Genomic DNA, 18,683 nt, shown 5'->3' with positions numbered 1-18,683 from the left:
TCTAGCTTGCTTCTTGCTTGCTTATATATACCTGCCCCAGGAAATTTCCACCACTTGCATCCGTAGAAGTGGGTATTCACCCACGAAAGCTCATGCTGCAAAACGTCTGTTAGTCTATAAGGTGCCACAGGATTCTTTGCTGCTTCTACAGAACCAGACTAACACGGCTACCCCTCTGATACTTGTTTTTAATAAAGTCATCAATAACTTTAAAAATAGCTTTTCCAGTTGTATGTGTTGGCATAGGTTGGCAGAATAAAATATCATCGTGGACTTAATTATTCAGCTTGTATCTGACAAACAACAAAAGATTAGCTAAATTCACAACATCAGTGGATTCATCCGCTTGCAGTGTATAGTAGCGACTCTTTTGTACTCTTGACAATAATTGCTGCTTTACGTTTTCAGGCATATCTGTGATTCTACGATGAACAGTGTTATTTGAGAGGGGGACACGGTCTATAGCTTTGCTAGCCTTGTCGCCAATCATCACTTGCACCATTACTTTGGCTGCAGGTTTTACTAATGTCTTGCCAATCACTTCAGCAGCTCTGGACTTTGCAATTAAGTACACCACACTATATGAAGCTTCCAAAGCTTTCATATTTTCACCTGCCGCCACATTACGAATTGTTTTCTGGGACTTTTGGAGATCTTTGTGCCTATTTTCAAAGAATTCTACAGGTTTTCCCTCTATGTTTGCTTTCGAAATGGCATTTTAGGTTGGATGGTTTCATACTTTCATTTGTCTCATAACAAATCACACATAGTGGAACAGGCCACCTCATTACCAGTCCACGAAAATCCCAGTTTAAGATATTCTTCAATATATTTGCGGGCTTTTTTCGTTTTCTTTGCAGCTGATATGTTCAATAAACTTACAGATGGTTCACACAGTTCACTAATTTTGTCATCACAATTATCTGATGTAGCCATATCACTGCATTTTTCAGCATAATTATCACTAACATTCGTATTTCTTTCATTATTTTCTTTTGTACATTTCAAACTTCCCATTTTTAGCCAGCGATCCATTGTAAATGGGTTTAATAAAAACAAAAAGAGAGAAATTTTGTATATTAATACACACCAAGTATGTACTCGCTATGATCTTTAGATTACTACGGATAGTTATTCACTTTTATCTTTTATCTGTCAGTATGACTTCTGCGCATGCCACAAAGGGAAGTGTATTGCCCGAGCCATGGTAACGCGCACACGTGGTTTGCGTCAGCACGTGAGCCGATTTTTACTGGCACACTGCTGCCAGCCGGGGTCCCGGCCGCCGGCCCCGCTCAGCCTGCTGCCAGCTTGGGTGAACGGGACTCTTGGCCGGCAGCAGGCTGAGAGGGCCAGCAGCCAGGACCCCGGCTGGCAGGAGCTGGTGGACGGAACCCCAGACCGGCAGCACGCTAAGCCACTCAGCTTGCTGTGGGTCTGGGGTCCTGGCTGCTGGCCCTGCTCAGCCCGCTGTCGGCCCCTTGCCACCTGGAGTCCCGGCCACCGGCCCGGCTCAGCCCGCTGCCAGCCTGGGTGAACAGGCCCCTTTAAACCCTTTCACGTACCAGCAGGGGTACGTGTACCACACTTTGGGAAACACTGTTCTAGACAGTCTGCCCTCAGGTGGGCACTCCTGGTCGTTAGCCACTCTAGACAGCTTGACAATCAGCACCTAGTTCTTATATAGCACTGAACTTGAAATAACTTGGACAAATACAAAGAATGCATCTGGCTTGGAATGGGGGATATGCCAAAGAAAAAGAAGTACTTGGTATATTTGAATCCCTAGGGACACGAGGGAAATTAAAGCATATATTCTGCTGGGTTTGGGTTTCTGATGTTTGTTCTTGCACCTCATTCTTCATCCAAAGCAAGCTGACACATTCAGTAACAACCTGCATGACTGAAACTATTGCTGAAGATATTCAGTAACATTTTTGAGGTGGCACAATTGGAAGTTTACTTTTACCTCCAAAAAAACCCCCCCCGACAACCTAATTCAGCCAGCTAGCAGAGAAATTGACATCAATCAGGGTATGTCTACACAGGGCTAAAAGACCTGCAGCACGGTTGCAGCTGGCCTGAATCAGCAGACTCAGGCTCACAGGGCTTGGGCTGCAGGGCTAAAAATTGCTATTTTGACACACAGGCTCAGGCTGAGCCTAAACTCTGAGACCAGAGGTGCCAACTCCGTGGATGCTCCAAAACTAGTGGGTGCTCAGCACCACCAGCTGTAGCTGTTTGATGGCTGGGGAGGCACTTGGAGGATGATGGAGAGTAGCAAGTGGTCGGCAGGCAGGGCCTCAGGGGAGGGGTTGGAGTGCGGCCAGAAAAAGGTGGAGTGAGGGCTGGGCCTCAGGGGAGGGGGCGGAGAGGGGCGGGGTCTTGGGGCGGAGCATCCCCATGGAAAAATAAAACTCGGTGCCTATATCTGGGACCCTCCACCCTCGCGGGGTCCCAGAGCTCAGGCTCCAGCCCAAGCCTGAGTGTCTACACAGCAATTTTTCAGCCCCAGAGACCAAGCCCTGTGAGCCTGAGTCAGCTGACCCAGAGAAGCCACAGTTTTTTTTATCCCTGTTTAGATATACCCCATCAGGTCAACCTTGGCTTCTAACTTCCCTCAGTTTGCCTTTTTTGTATATTTGTATGAGCATAAAACATGAGAAGCATTCCTTAAAAAAGAAATCCAGAGAATTTCTAACTCGATGGTGACATGACAGGAACTCAACGTTCTAAAGCCTTCAAGTATCCTTTGAAAGGAAGCCTTTTTTGTTAATAGAATACATTGGAGATAGATGCCTTAAGCTGTATCTTTGCTACAATATCCATAAAAGCTTCTTTTTTTTTAATAAAGGAAAACAGACTTTTGAGAAAAGTCAGAATAGTGGTATAAACTTCCAAAGGAAATCATAATTCTTCTTAAAGTATTCTTCTCAGCCAGCTTGGAAAATTGACAAATGCATAGAAATCCAGTAAAAATTTCCCCCAAATGTATACACTTGTCAAATATGACTCACTGTGTCATGCTGAAAGCACCAGTATCAAAATTAGGAGGATTTCAGGCTTGGTACCAAACACAGCATCCAACTAATTTATCATTGTTCACAGAAAACTTGGAATGTTTTAGGCTCCTTCCTGTTACTTATTTTTTCTCATCTCTCTTTTATTTCAGATTTCAACATTTCCAGATTTCTCTTGGGAATGTCGTGGAACCCAGACAACCTCATCTCGGGGAAGAAAATTCCTCTTGATAATTGAACGGGCTTCACCGATGTTTACTGAATGGAAGACAGCACGGTAGGGAAAGAAAACACTTTTTAAATAGTGATACTCAAGGCAAGAGCTAAACATAAGAAACTATGTTTCCTTCAGTTACAAAGTATTTTGGGCAAAAATCTTTCCTCAAACAGGGTATGTAACATTCAGTAGCCATCTGATTGCATGTTTTTGAGGGAAAAATCTGGCTCTTTTTACTTCTGTGCATGACTTTGGGCTCCTAGTTATTGTAGCAATTAAAGGTCTATTCTAAGTTTTTCTCTGAATAGTGGTATTGGGTTCAAAATGATACTTCCAAATATTGTCATTTTGTTAATTATTTGCACACGGGTTATGCTGGGCTCTAGAGGCATTAAACAGCTTTTAAAAATTTTATCAAAAGTGTTTTATATAGAGGGCATTACACCACATTAAAGCTATAGCTACTGTGACAGACCCAGACCAGTGAGGTACAGGAGTCTGGTAGAGGGCAAATATACTGGTCACTGGATGAGTAGTTTTCTGTTCCCTGAGTGACCAGAGCAGGGGCTGCACTAAAGTAATCAGGAACCTGCTAGAACCAATTAAGACAGGCAGGATAATTAAGACACCTGGAGCCAATTAAGAAACTGCTAGAATCAATCAGGACAGGCTAGCTAATCAGGGCACCTGAGTTTAAAAAGGACCTCACTTCAATTTGTGGCATGCATGCGAGGAGCTGGGAGCAAGAGGAGCTGAGAGTGAGAAGACATATTGCTGGAGGACTGAGGAGTACACCAGGAGGTGGTGTGGTGAGGATAAAGAAGGTGTTTGGAGGAGGCCATGGGGAAGTAGCCCAGGGAGTTGTAGCTATCATGCCTCTGTACCAGGAGGCACTATAGACAGCTGCAATTCACAGGGCCCTGGGCTGGAACCCGGAGTAAAGGGTGGGCCCGGGTTCCCCCAAAACCTCCCAACTCCTGATCAGACACAGGATGAATTGACCCAGACTGTGGGTTCCACCAGAGGGGAAGATCTCTGAGGTGAGCAAATCCGCCAATAAGCACAGGACCCACCAAGGTAGAGGAGGAACTTTGTCACACTACACTAACAGCAGCATGTAGAATACATACACTGTATCTCCCCCGCCCCCAGCACAGGTATAAATAGCAGTGTATATGGTGAGGCACTGCTTAAGTGAGGAGAGTCAACACATGCCAGAACCCTACACAGTTCTCTACATGCCCAAGCAGTGCCTCCCACATCTACACAGCTATTTTTAGCTCCTCACTGCCTCCCCACTTCCAGAGGCTTTCCCCACCACTGGAGTTTTTTGCTGCGGCATGTAGCTACACACCACAATGCAGATGCAGCCTGCCTTTCACTGTGGCATTCAGCGACACGTACCTTACACGCTGCCACAAGTATAGACCTAAGAAATGCACTCACCACTGGCAGCACCTTCCCAACCACCAACATCATCCTCCACACCAACCTCCCCTATGTAACTCCTACCTAGGTATGTACAGGTAAAAACACCAGACATACATACATTATAAAACCAAAATTTTCATTACTTGCCCAACCAAAACAAAATCCACACTGTATATCCCACCCCTTTTCTTTCACCAAAGTCTGCAAGAATGGACAGGCTTTGCAGCACACCCTGCTGGTCAGCCGGACAGGGTTATGTCAGACCACGAAGGAGAAACGAGTTGAGAGTCTCACTGAAAGCTACCTGAGCCATCAGCCCTTTCCTTTCTAAACTGGTGGAGGTATTAGCTCAGGCCCTCTAGCAGGTCTAAAGTGCTGTGGCAGGCTACGAGGACAGGATGTCTATTAAGGTAAGCAGGTACTCAGGTGTTACATTACATGCATTAAATGCATTACATTTAAGATTCTGTATTGCACATAGAAACAGACTGGTAACTAGTGCAGATCAAAGCATACCAGAGGCAGAGCGGTGAATGGGCAAGGAGACTAAGCTACCATCCTAGCCTGGAAATGGAACCTTCAGGGCCGTGTTGAGCCCCAGTGGTGGAGTGACGTGGGTGACGCTTGCCTTGTTCCTAACCATGCACTGGATCACTGTGCTTTCTCTTACACCTGGGGCTGTCAATCTGGCACCTTTCAGTACACTTACCTTTTCAAAGCCACAATAAAATAATTACCGCACTCCTACAACATTCCCCCTTTTTTATTTGGTTCAATGAAATCCTAAAGAGGGGACATTGGTCATTCTAAAGTAATCTCTTTTCACAGGCCTCACCGCTTACAAAGAGCTGCTAGGCTGGCATATTTATACAGCTTCATGATCTTCCACAAGTCCAAAACCAAACCAAAACAACAGAAACAGAGACAGAAACTTTTGCATGCAGTTGGTTTGATATAATTATTTTGTTTGTTATTTAAATGACCACATTAGCATATGTGCTATTCATTTCACACCACGTTAGATTTTTAGAGCCATGATCTGAATTATATTGTTCCTTCCTAATGGGAAAAAAAAGGGAGGTGGGGTGTGTCAACATCTTTTTTTTTTTTTTTTTTAAATTCCAACTTTGAAATGATCATAACACCCCCGTTGTAACTTGCCGCCAAGTACCATGTGTTCCTCAGTTTTATTGTCTGCAGTGTCACTTAGGCAATCCTTTGCTCTCATTCCTAATATTAATCAAAATAATTAATAACATGGCATGGAAATATTCTCAGTCTTATGTGAAAACAACTTTTACAGAACCTCAGGGCTAAGGGTAATGCTGTCAAGAACTTCACAAGATTAAATAGGAAAAAGAAAAGTGTTCATGGGGAATGTTGCCTGATTTTAGGGGATTAACATTATTGTTTATGTAATATAGGTTTAGGATGGAGCAATGGATGGAGACAGGCTGGCTGTTATCTATTGGGCTGACTTTTACAGCTTGCAAAGGAAAGATATATATATTTGAATTGTTAAGTAGTATGTTACAGTCCTCTTAATTGTGCTCAGTGAGCCAAAATAGGGGCGTTACCTCTGGCCACACCAGTAAGAGCTGACTACACACTACAGCTGTCCTCGTGAGAAGTTACTCATTGGATACCTAATAGCGACTAATGTTCCACAGAGACTGGGATTCCCCTGCTCTTTCTCCTTCCCCTTCACGCTGGAAAAAAAAAAACGTGGAAAGTGCCAAGTGGAAATTTCAAATAGTCCTTAGCAATCATGGCCACTAGCAGCCAAAAGCTGATTGGCTTCACCAGTGGTAGACGTTACTGAGAGTGTGCCAGATCATGCTATGCTGAGAAATTATTGACAATCAGGAGTAATGCTGATGCTTGATGAAGTTTAACAGACCTGAGACAAAACCTTGGATCCACCTATCTTGGATACTCCAATAATGCATTTCACAACAGATAAGAGTTACAGATCCAAACACCCACAAACAGGGGTGTAGTTTCAGAAAAATCAGAGGGGAGGAGCAAAGTTATGTCAGTATCCCCACTTCCACATTCCCACTGAGGCATACCTGAGGGGGCTGGAGCAGTGGCATGCCAATCCTGTCCCTTGGAGTGGAGTGTGTCTCTCACTGATGGCTGGCTTGGGGCAGGGACTGGGGCCTGACCCAGGCCATTGCTGCTGCTTCCTATCCAGCCAGTGGAATACAGGATTGGTGCTAACAATGAGGTGATTAGGAGCCCTGGCCCAGACAGCCCCAGATTGGATCTCACTCGCCTGGGAGGAGACACCGCAGTTCTGTTGACTGGCAAGGTCTGGACGTGGGGAGGGAAACTGCCTCCCACCTCATAGCAAATGACACCTCTGAGCACACAATTTTAGGAGAGAGGTGTTAAATTTGAACTTGGAACAGAATCTCATGGCTGATGGGCCCTTACTTTTATAACGGGCTGAGTCCAACCCCTGAACTCTGAATATATTTAAAGACTAGATCCATACTTCTTGGATTATTTTTTTACATGAGACTCTTCCTGCTGGACTGGGTTTACCATGCTCAACATTTAGAGATAAAAGCCAAGATTTTCCAACCCCAGATTTTGCCTCAATCCATTGTGTTTGTTCACTGAAATGAAGCAAACAGGAAAGTTGCAGCCAAAGACCTTATGGAGACAGTCCATTCAGTTGCCAGGCAAGTGCACCAAGCCCATCTGCTAAAAATTCAATAAGAGGTTTTGTTGCAAAAATTTAAGGCTGGATGCACAGTAGCTGATTTCTAATCCTTCGTTCTGGACTCAACCTTTGCTTGACAAACAGAGAATCTTGAATTCATAAGTTTTATCAGGAAAAATAATTATTTTAAAAATAATTTAAGGCTGCTTATGGTAAACTCCAATATTGGGGGAGATTTTTTTCACCTTCAAACTTTTCAGCAAGATTTTGAAAAGTAGGAGCCGAAAGTTTGACTCCTAATTCATATTTAAGTACTCAAGTAAGGGGCTTGATTTTCAGAAGTACTCAGAGCCAAGCAGCTATCACTGCCCTTTGTGGTACCAGCGAAGCCAAGAGCTTAATGAGATGAGATGTGGGGAGAGAAGCAGAGATTCCAGCAATATTCCCACATGTTTGAGCAAAGACTGTGTTCTGCTTCTCTCCATTGAGAAGATAAGGAAAAAGCTCATACAATCTCCCAAAGGAACACTGTTTCTTGTTTATGGCACCAGAGAAGATGCGACTGTAGAACAAGATGCTGTAGTGTACTGATGCCCTGGGGCATCTTTAAGGTGAGAAAGGAAATCAAACCCTAATCAATCTCAGAAATTTAAAGATAGACAAAACATATTACTTTGAAGAGAGATATCACTATTAAGTGTTGTACAAACATAAGCTGTTAAGTCATCTTAGTCTATTTCCCTGCCAAGCTTATGACAACATTCAGTGGGGATCTTTTACAGCATTGGTGGCAATTATGCTGTTAGATATTTATATAAGAATAACCATTTACATTAGCTCTGCTGAAGATTTTGTAAGGGACAAACCCTCAAGCATCAGGGCAAGAGTGAATTACTAACTAATGGCCGTTATTCAGAAATTCTGCCTTTTGGAAGGATATTCCACAAGTGTCCATTTTGAAGTTTCTTCCACCATCCGCTGAAGCATCTGATATTGGCACTGTCAGAGACAGGACACAGGCCTAGATGGACTATTGGGCTAACCCAATATAGTAATTCCTATCTTCTTATGTTGAAGAAGAACTGAAATTGGAATAAGACATGTCCCAGTGCTGAAGAAAATCCCTTTTGTGCCTATTAGTGTAGTACCGACATTATTTGTGGATAGTTTATCCTTCGGTTAGGTCCCTGTAATGCTTTCAAGGCTAATGGGAGATTTCAATTAACCTTGCACCCCCAAACACAGCAACTGAACAAATTTAGCCAAATTATGCTCCAATGTATGGGAGTAAGTCACAGGAATCTTCAGCCCACTTTTTTCCTTTGAAGTTGGCTGCATCTACTCTAATGTCTAGCAGAAGATAAATTACAGCTTGCTTCTTTGTATACCAGTTGTTAAAATATAGCAATCTTCCTAGAATAATTTATATACAAGGATACCTGCTTACCTCTTGCTGGCATTTCTAACCTGCCCACTGAGTGCCGAATACAGTAATTAACATTCACACAGTTGTCTACAGAGTTGTCCACTCCTCCTAGATTTGGCAGTTTAGCATGCTGCCTTATTTATTGAATATTATAACTTGCTCTGAAAGCGGTTAGGTTTGTGCTTGGCTTCTAATCCTCTGGCAGGATGTTCACAGGTTGAGGCTAATCCACAAAGAGCACCCTATGTTCAGATCTCACAAGCTTTATCCTCCTAGGCAGTATTAGTCTCATTGTTCCATAGATGTGTAGCTGTCTTGGTGGGCCATGAATGCAGAGGAAGTCTGCCATTTGGGTCCCAAACCATGGGTGGCATTAAGGATTAGACTAGGGATTTGAACTGGCACCAGAAGCAAGCGGGGCACCAAGGTAGGGTGCAGAGCACCAATGTGATGCATTGTTCATGGATTTTCCTGCTAAGGAATCAGACTGTTGTAGTCTCAGTTGCTGTGCTGCTTCTACCTTCAGTCCCAGCACAATAAATTACCAGAATCTGACCTGAGGGAGGTAAACATGTGGATCGCTGTCAAGGAAAACTCAGACTGACTTCGATGAGAGCAGGAATGGGTCCAAGATCTTTGTATCAGTTATATATATCCAGCTCTTTGATTTGATTCTGCAAGTGAAAACTTGGGGTTCTTGCTTTAGTCTTCTTTACAGAAAACAAACAAATTTCACATTTTCTGAGTAAATAAACTGGAAAATTTCAACCCAGAGCAAGAATCTCTTGGATGAAAGGATGGGTGCACCAAACCCTAATCATTAGTTGCTTTGTCTTTCAAGCAAATTATGGCTAAGGATGGTCTCATAGTTCTGAAACCAGCTAATAGTTAGGAACTTGTTTAGGCCTTAGATAGACATATAATAGCTCAAATCCTTGGTGAACTTACAGAAGAAATACTTCAAACCACACTATCAGAAAACTTCCAGCTTGTATCTGTGACACATGAACTGAAAACATACAAAGGCAACAAACCAATCTAAAGAGCTATGATTCAGATAAGTTTAACTCAGCTCTGCAATTGAGGCCCCTCACTGAGATTGTTCTGAGCCATCTCACCACAATGGTTAGTTATGTGAAGCAAGCTAGCGAAGCTCCATAAACTAGTGGCAACCACAAGTCACCACAAAGCATCTTTCCTCCAGAGTAATTTTGTTTACTTAAGTGCTTGGCTTTGGACAGGCAATAGCACTGCAGTAAGCTGGGCCAGAGGGAGGGGCTCTAAACACTCACAAACAATGAATAGTGTTGAGTTGAAAAGGGAAAAAACAACACAAAAATCTGTGACAACAACATCTAAGCCAAGAGACTGCAAAGTCCCCTGAGGTAAAAATGCTTTAGGCTCATCTTGCTAACATGCAACACCAGAAATGGTTTCTACTCATTTTTCTGCGATACAAGTTAATGGCGACAAATCTTTCACAAGGAAATAAACTATTTAAAAACATTTGGGTTTCCAAGATAATAATCTTACAGCGCCCCCTTCCCCTCTCCTTCCCGGGATGCCATCTGTTTTAGGAAGAGGCCATTTTATTTAATATGAGTAAGTTTTTTGAAATTGTTTCCAAACCTGATCCCAATTTCCAGACCAAAGCGGGTTGAATACATTTGCTGAGACTCATTAGATCAGGCTCTTTAAAGAAATTTCTAGTGTTTCCCAAATTCCTTGTGGCATCTACTCATTTCTGCTTCTGACTAAGGATACAGAGTGCAGGGGTGCGTGAAATTAAAAAAAAGACATAAAAGTTTAACTAAAATGTTTCAAAAACTTCAAAGACCAGCTCAGGTTTGGGATTGGTCAGATTCTGGCCAAAAGTTCACATGAGTGCATGGATGATCGTTTGAGCTGCCAATCCCACAGGGATGACAGTGTTTGGATACCACCATTAAAACAGTAAGACAGTACATGCAAGACATGCTTGGGTAAGAACAAGCTCTGGGTGTCTATTTCTCTCAACCCGTGTCTCCCCGACTCACATGAGAACAAGTCAAAAAGGAGCCTGGGAGGCAGATGGACAGCTAGATAAAGAACTCTAGGGAAAGGGAAATGCTGTGGGCTTTGTTAGAGACTCTTGGGGCAGACAGAGCTGGGGTACACGGAGGGGGATGGTTTTAAGCAAGATAGCCAGATATAGCCAAGTCCCAGGAAGGAAGTTAAGAGACTAGCAGAGTGAAGGAAGAGGCCATAAACAAAGGAAGATCAGAAAGGCTGAGATAGGAACCAAGTGGTAGGTTCCTGTTTTGCAGTCCATGGCTAGGAGTTCACCCGCCTTTCCCTGAATCAAGAGGAAAGATTGCTGAGACCTTTAAGAGAGGGCTGTGGCCACAGAGGGCTCCAACAAACTGTTCAGCTAGTTTCTGGTCCATTGTTAACCTTAGACTTCTTCTGAACATCTATCCTGGAAGAAGTAGAGTGTTTTGTTTAGCTGTAGGGCTAAACTACCCCCCAGTGAGAGGAAAACGGAGGCAGGGAGAGTTAAGGACACTGTGTCACAGAGCCTAAATATGGCTTTAATTGCTTACATTTAGGCACACAGATTTGCAAGTGTTGAACTTAATGAATAAAAAGGAAAACATTATCTGGTCTTGTGGTTAAGGCGTTGAGTGAAGAGATTCACGCCTTTTCCTTTTGTTTCAGCCATTGAATCTCTTTGTCACATTCAGCCAGTCACATGCCATTACTATGCCTCAGTACAGACTTCTGTAGATTATTCTTACCTATTTCAAAGAGTCTGTGAGGCTCAGTTCATTCATGTTTGTAAAGCACTTTGAGATCACTGGAAGGGAAGGAACTCAGAGAGTCAAGAATATTTTTAATAATACCAAAATCAGACATCGGGTGTGGTAAATTCCTCCCCACTATAGTCATTTACCATATTGGACATTTTTCATCTAGGATCAGCTAGTAAAGGAAAACATTTGGAAAACTATTCAGTGAAGAGAGATTTACAGCCTTCATTATTTTAACCAATGAAAGCACGATTCATACTTGGCATATTTTTCCCAAAAAGGGCATAATGGTAAAATGAGAGAGACAAGATAAAGCAGGGTGATTCTGAGGAAATAAAGGAAACCCTGGATACTTCCAAGAGAGACTGGCATAATGGAAAAACCAGGAATGCATGTAGCCCATTGGAGAATTCTGAATATGGGAGAAAATTCCTTTCTGACCTCGCAGTGGTTAGCTTATTCTTTGAAGCATGATATTTCATTACTCTTATTTTAGCTTGCAAAATCATGTCATTAGTTATTAGGTTATCTTGCTCATTTTTTTTTAAGATATAGCCACAATATTGTTATCCCTTTTGACCTGAGCAGTTTTGACAGAGCACATCCATCATGTACTGAATTCAGTTTCCTTTTCACCCATCGCTAGCATACCAGTATTTTACCCTAAGATTTTTTGTTGCAGCGAATTCATCAGAATAATTACAAGGTGTGAATAAATATTCTCTTGTTTGTACTAAAATTGGCCTGCAGTTAATTTGAGTGACCCTGAGCTCACATTTCACAAGGACCTTTACATTTTTAAAAAACACAAAGTTCCGCTAACTCTTCTCCTCTCCAAGTGATTTTTTCAGCCTTTCATTATATGCAAGTCTATCACACCTCCACAACCATGCATACTACTGGTCTCCAGACTTTCAGCCTTATTGTTTATAGTTATAATCAAATTTGTTTCAATTGCAATCAAATAGTTATTGGCTGTACAAAGGGTTAATATTATAGGCCCCATATATTGTATTCTATATCCAGCAGTGTGTATCATGCATCTGAAACTAGAATCAGTTCCAAGGAGTTTAACTGCAAAGCAATTTGATGATCTGGTACATTCTAGCTGATGAACAGCTTACAAAAGGAAATATTCAGTCATTCATTCTGGTAATAGTGAGCTGGATTATGATTGAAAATATCTGCAAATCTGACTCTGAAGTGTCATAAAAATTCTTTGGCCATGACCAGAAATGATTCACTGACAGGTACTACCTGCAGAAAAATCCCACTCCTTCCTCTTTTCTCTGTTTTTCTCTGCAAGAGCCATTATATCCCAACATGAGGCTGTTAAAAAGGACAGATCAGGTCCATTGTGCATTGGATCCAGTTCCTTGCTAGCTATCTCTTGCTTAGCTGCTCAAATACACTTCCTTTTGTAAACCTAAAGCCGTTATCACCATATAAGGAGTTCTATTTGATATCAGCAAGGTAAGGCTCACATACATACAGTACATGTAAGAACAATTGGCTCAACATACTAGAAACAAAGTTCTTTGCTCTGGGCCAGCCTAAGCTTTGCCGAGTATTTTGGCAGAAGGAGTAGATAAAAACTCTAATAAATTTTCATTCAAGTCATAAGGCTTTTCCCAGCCAAAGATTTACACAGGCCTCTCATATTGGCCATAAAAAAGCATTTTAAAAGAGTTTGGGAAATTCTAGAAGACTTCTCTGTCACTTACCAGGCCACTCCAACTTTATACTTATTAATTCCAGTGATATGTAATACCCTCCAGCTTACAAGAAGCCCATCATTAGTGCACCATGCTCTAGAGTAACAAACCTATTTCAAAGCATCAAAATAGGAACTAACTCTGTATACTGAGCAGAGGAGATCAGGCTTGAGTGGCTTCTGATGAGTGAAGTATCTACTCCAGCAGTCATCTGAGAGGCAGTATTTTTACATTTTTGAGCTAAGAGGGTTCCTAACCCTACAGAAGATTTAGGAAGGAAGACATCTAAAGCACAGGACAGAGAGTGAGGAGATCTGGGTTCTATTTCTAGCTCTCTCACTGACTCACTTTGTGACTGAGGGAACTCTGTGCCTTAATTCCCCATCTGTAAAATGGAGGTGACTTAACCGAGGTATTGTCATGGTTGGTTCATTAATACATGCAATGCTTTGAGTTCTTTAGATGGACGTTATTGTATAAGTGTTACTATTATAGTATAATTTGAAACAGGAATCGCTTTTATTCTCAGAAATGCTAAGCAGACGTATACTGAGCTAACTCAGTACTGGAAACATTTTTGTGGAAAAGTACAAATTTCTCTAACCAACAGATGAACCTGAGAATTTCTTGTTTATATATTTTAACTGTAGTTCCAGTAACTGCGATGAGTACTTCTGACCTAGGGAACGGCATGTGTAAAAAATATGCCAAGACAGTAATAGATTTTCCCCTCTGACTCTTCCCAAAAGCCTTCTTCTGGTATGAATTACACTCTCTCGGGGTAGCAGTGATCTCTCTGGATTAAGGGTCAGACATATTGCTGGAGCAGCATCTTGGCAAAACTATCCCCTTTTCTTGCCTCTGTTTTCTGGATGAGCAGGAATTCACTGACCACACACTTGCAATTTGGATACTTTAAAATCTACTCAGAATCCAGGTTAATTCCATGTATGTGATCTAACCAAGTGGGAGTGGACCCCAGGTGGCTGGAAGTTCCTTCAACTGCTCCCCTCAGTTCCTATGCCCTTTGGCTGTGGTCCTTCCTTACCTGTGTAATTAGGAGGGCAGAGACAGACATAGTTGTTGATTCCATCCATGCACGTGGAGTTATTCTCACAATCATTATCTTCACAGTCATCTGGGTTTATTTCACATCTCTCCCCCTCATACCCTAGAGGGCAAGAACAGCTTTGGAGGGGGATAGAAAAAACAGAGAAAAAGTTAGTTTGGATTTCAGAATTTGCTTTTGAGCAGGGAGGAAGTACTGGAGTGGGATGAAAACTGATACAGATGAGCTGTACTCTCTGCTGCTACAACACAGCAGCATTCACATTACTAGCGAGTTGGGTGACTCACTACTAGTGAGTTTGGTGATATATGCCACAGTGACAAGCCTGGACACTATATTCCTATAAAAGCAGCAAAGAGTCCTGTGGCACCTTATAGACTAACAGACGTTTTGGAGCATGAGCTTTCGTGGTGAATACCCACTTCGTCGGATGCATGTAGTGGAAATTTCCAGGGGTAGGTATATATATGCAAGCAAGAAGCAGGCTAGAGATAACGAGGTTAGTTCAATCAGGGAGGATGAGGCCCTCTTCTAGCAGCTGAAGTGTGAAAACCAAGGGAAAACCTAATATCTGGACAGTCTCTACAGAAAAGGATAAATGGACACAAATCAGATATTAGGAATGGCAACATACAAAAACCTGTAGGAGAACACTTCAACCTCCTTGGTCACACAACAGCAGATCTTAAGGTGGCCATCCTGCAGGAAACAAACTTCAGGACCAGACTTCAAAGAGAAACTGCTGAGCTTCAGTTCATCTGCAAATTTGACCCATCAGCTCAGGATTAAACAAAGCCTGTGAATGGCTTGCCAACTACAAAACCAGTTTCTCCTCCCTTGGTTTTCACACTTCAGCTGCTAGAAGAGGGCCTCATCCTCCCTGATTGAACTAACCTCGTTATCTCTAGCCTGCTTCTTGCTTGCATATATATACTTGCCCCTGAAAATTTCCACTACATGCATCCGACGAAGTGGGTATTCACCCACGAAAGCTCATGCTCTAAAACATCTGTTAATCTATAAGGTGCCACAGGACTCTTTGCTGCTAACATGGCTACCCCTCTGATACTATATTCCTATACTCATCTACAGAAAAGGTACAGCATGTGCAGAAGAATTCATCTCCCCTGCACCTCCATTGCCCTGCTTGCTGATGTGCCTCATCCCTGTACGGGAATGAACAACTGTAGGGTGACAGGTTAAGCTCACTCACCAAGGCTAATCAAATTCTTGGTTTCTCTGCATAGCCAACAAGGGTGTCGATTGCTACCACAGTGTTGGTTATGTAGGCACCAATCCATCAAGAACAGGACTGAGGACACCGACACAAATCATTACACGTGAATAGGAAGCTTTTAAATGGCTCTAACTCTTTCACCATTAACAACCTAGACTGGATTTGAATTAGGAAGGTAGAAGTGAAAGTTTTCATCTCATTACCAGCTTGTCTCCAATCCAAACAACAAATGTTAATGGATTTTCCAAACAGAGTACTTTCAGTGTTAAGGAATCAGCACTTTTTCAGCTCCTTCAGTACCATGAAGCATCAACTAGGAAAGAGTAATTAAATTAAATGGTGTGATTGTCTACATCCTAAGTATTTATGACTCCCAATACCTGAAGAAGAGCTCTCTGTAAGTTTGAAAGTTAGTCGCCCTCACTAATAGAAGTTGGTGCAATAAAAGGTATTACCTCACCTACCTTGTCTCCCAATCCCTTGGTAACACACCCAAACAACAGACTAAATAAACAAGGACAGAAATACTGGGTTTGTAAGGACTTGGACACAGAACTACTGCACTAAATACTTTATTTTCTGAAAATGTAGAGTGTGCCAACTTAAGGGAGTATGGAGGACTAGATGGCAGTGCAGAAAGGGCTCCGTTGTCCCCTAGAGTCTCCATGTTAAATTTTTAGGATATCTAGTTGTTATAGTTGTGAAGAAAACCTTGAAAATGTGACCCAAGTGTAAACCAATGCAGAGGGACTGAGTTTGCAGAGAGCCTTAAACTCTATAAGGAGCAGAGTGGAGCTGAGGTTGTGGGGTCTAGTGTAGAATCAGCTGAGCATGGTCTCAGGCAGCCTTCAACAGTTTGCATATATGGGGGAAATGGATGGACTGGAAAGGTTGGGAGTTGGCTGGTTCAGAGACTCATCACAGGAATGTATTGCCCCATCAATACTCAGGAATAGCCCGATTCAGGAATTTATATAGCTGCCCTTTACTTGTAGACAAGGACAGTTAGGGGTTTTGCTCCAACTGGGCCTATAAAACATAATAGCAAAACCACATTGTAAAGCAAATCCTGGCTTGCCTTTGTCTACAGGACGGCATAGCCCAGTGAACAGAGCACTAAGGGGTTCTGGGTTCTATTTCCAGTTCTGCCACTGGCCTGCTGGGTAACCTTGGGCAAATCACTTCTCCTCTCTGTGCCTCAACTTCATCTCCAAAATGGGGATAATGATACTGACCCTGTTTGTAAAGGGTTTTGAGATTGACAGATTAAAAGTTCTAAAGAAGAGGTAAGTATTAATTTATTATTATTATTACTACTGCTGCTGCCTGGAGTGGAAAGCACCAGTGCCACCGTGTCAACTGCTGGCCACTGACTGCTGAATCAAGACTATTTCCAAATGCAGACAAGGCTTGTGCACAGTGGTAATGTTTACTGCTCAGGTGGTCAGGCTGGGGAGGGAGTACTTATCATGGAGGTGTGGGTAGGACTGATGCATATAGACAAGGGTTGGTGTTCAGTGGAGGCTCTGCACTGAAGAAACAGGGAGGGTTTGATAGCTGTTAGCAGAGCCACAGACTCTAGACTGGGTGCATGGATCCACTATGGTGAGTATGACGCTGGCTTTCCCTCTCTTCCTCCTCTGCTCTAAGGATTGGCTGCACATGAACACTCCACACATGCCTCAGCACGACCTCAAGGAGTAAACTTGGGTTCCCCTGAAACATGGGTAGCCGAAATATCCACTCCCATGGAAACCCAGGGAATAAAAACTGTGAAGGAAAGTGTAAGAGAGAGAGAAAGAAAGAGTTTGCTCATGTTCTCTCAACCCAGTCACAACAGGAAAGCTTCCAGAAGGGGATTAGCACAAGTGAATAGGTTAGCAGCAGACAGCTACGTTCCTTCAGACCTATACTGGCCGTTCACAGGTCATGAGAGCTAGAAGGGAGGGGATAGTCTTCAGAGTGAATGACTAAAAACAAATGGCTCCAATCAATTCAATTTAAAACACAATAAATCAATATGAAATATTTTCTTTATCTGGCTCTACCTCATTAGTACCAATAAAAAATGTCCTCTTTCTGACCCTGCAACGATCCAGGGGATCACAGGAGGAGATAAGGAAGAGAAGAGCTGGCACAGCACCTTTTGTGGCAAGGGGAGCGGAAGGAGGGTAAAGAAATCTAACTGAACAAAGTCGTGCATTTATCATGTCACCCATTTCCATTACAAAACCCTATTTTTCAGGGGTTTATGACTCAGCCTTAAAAATGTGCTCCAGGCTGCAACTTGGCATTCAAGGTCTCAGTTTGGGAGGAGACATCTTTTTTTCAATGTAAAGGAAAACAACAAAAGGGGATTGTGCTGGTGATTTTTATATTATATGACTATTCCACCCTCTTCTTGCCACATCCTGACTGGGACTGTATGTAATGAAACACTGCTGTAGTAATGGTCCAGTGCACCAAAGTTTACAACAGGGACATTACGGGGATTGTTATTGTACAATATTGCAATTGGAGGGTTTGTTGGGCTTTTGTTAAGAATGGAAATGTCACCATAATTAATGAAATTTGGCAACCAGTTACTCTTTTCTAGGGCAAGTCTTTGCTTTATTATTTACATGTCATTCTTTATTTCAATTTGTGGTCAGTTGTTCCAATTCAGAGATCTGGGTGCAAGCATAGGCTTGAAGTGGTTTCCATCACATACAGGGTTTACAGTTTGGTTCAATGGTGCTCGGCATATATCATGGGTGCAAGTGGAAATTAAATGATAAAACATACAAATTAGAACTCTGGATTGTATGGTGGAAGAGTTGTCAGTTGGGAAGATCTGCACATATTTTCCCAACACAGCCTGGAAGAAAAGTATGAGGTTTTCAGTGTAATCTGAAGGACATCAAATTGGGGTTCCTGCTAAACAATGGTGAAAGTAAGCTCTAGTTATGAATACACAGCATGGCTCAGTGGATTAAGACTCAGGAGACCTGAGTTCTATTCTTGGCTCTGCTGGGTGACCTTGGGCACATCACCCCACCATATGCCTCAGTTTACCCATCTGTGGAATGGAGATAACAAAGGCCTCTTTTCTAAAGTGCTTTGAGATCT

The 18,683-nt window shown here is 42.5% G+C and overlaps 1 protein-coding gene across 3 annotated transcripts in view; it reads right to left on the bottom strand.

Annotated features, from left to right (window-relative positions):
* Nucleotides 1-18,683, bottom strand: part of SLIT3 (slit guidance ligand 3) — a 768,837-nt gene that overhangs the window by 61,737 nt on the left and 688,417 nt on the right. For all 3 annotated transcript variants that reach the window (XM_045026794.1, XM_045026795.1, XM_045026796.1), the window contains one exon: nt 14,318-14,457. In XM_045026794.1, coding sequence (XP_044882729.1) covers nt 14,318-14,457 — 140 coding nt within the window. The remainder of the gene's footprint in view (nt 1-14,317; nt 14,458-18,683) is intronic.

This window comes from Mauremys mutica, chromosome 8 (genome assembly GCF_020497125.1).
Source record: "Mauremys mutica isolate MM-2020 ecotype Southern chromosome 8, ASM2049712v1, whole genome shotgun sequence".
Taxonomy (NCBI): Eukaryota; Metazoa; Chordata; order Testudines; family Geoemydidae; genus Mauremys; species Mauremys mutica.
The sequence above is the reverse complement of the archived record's forward strand: the minus strand, read 5'-3'. Positions and strand labels throughout refer to the sequence as shown.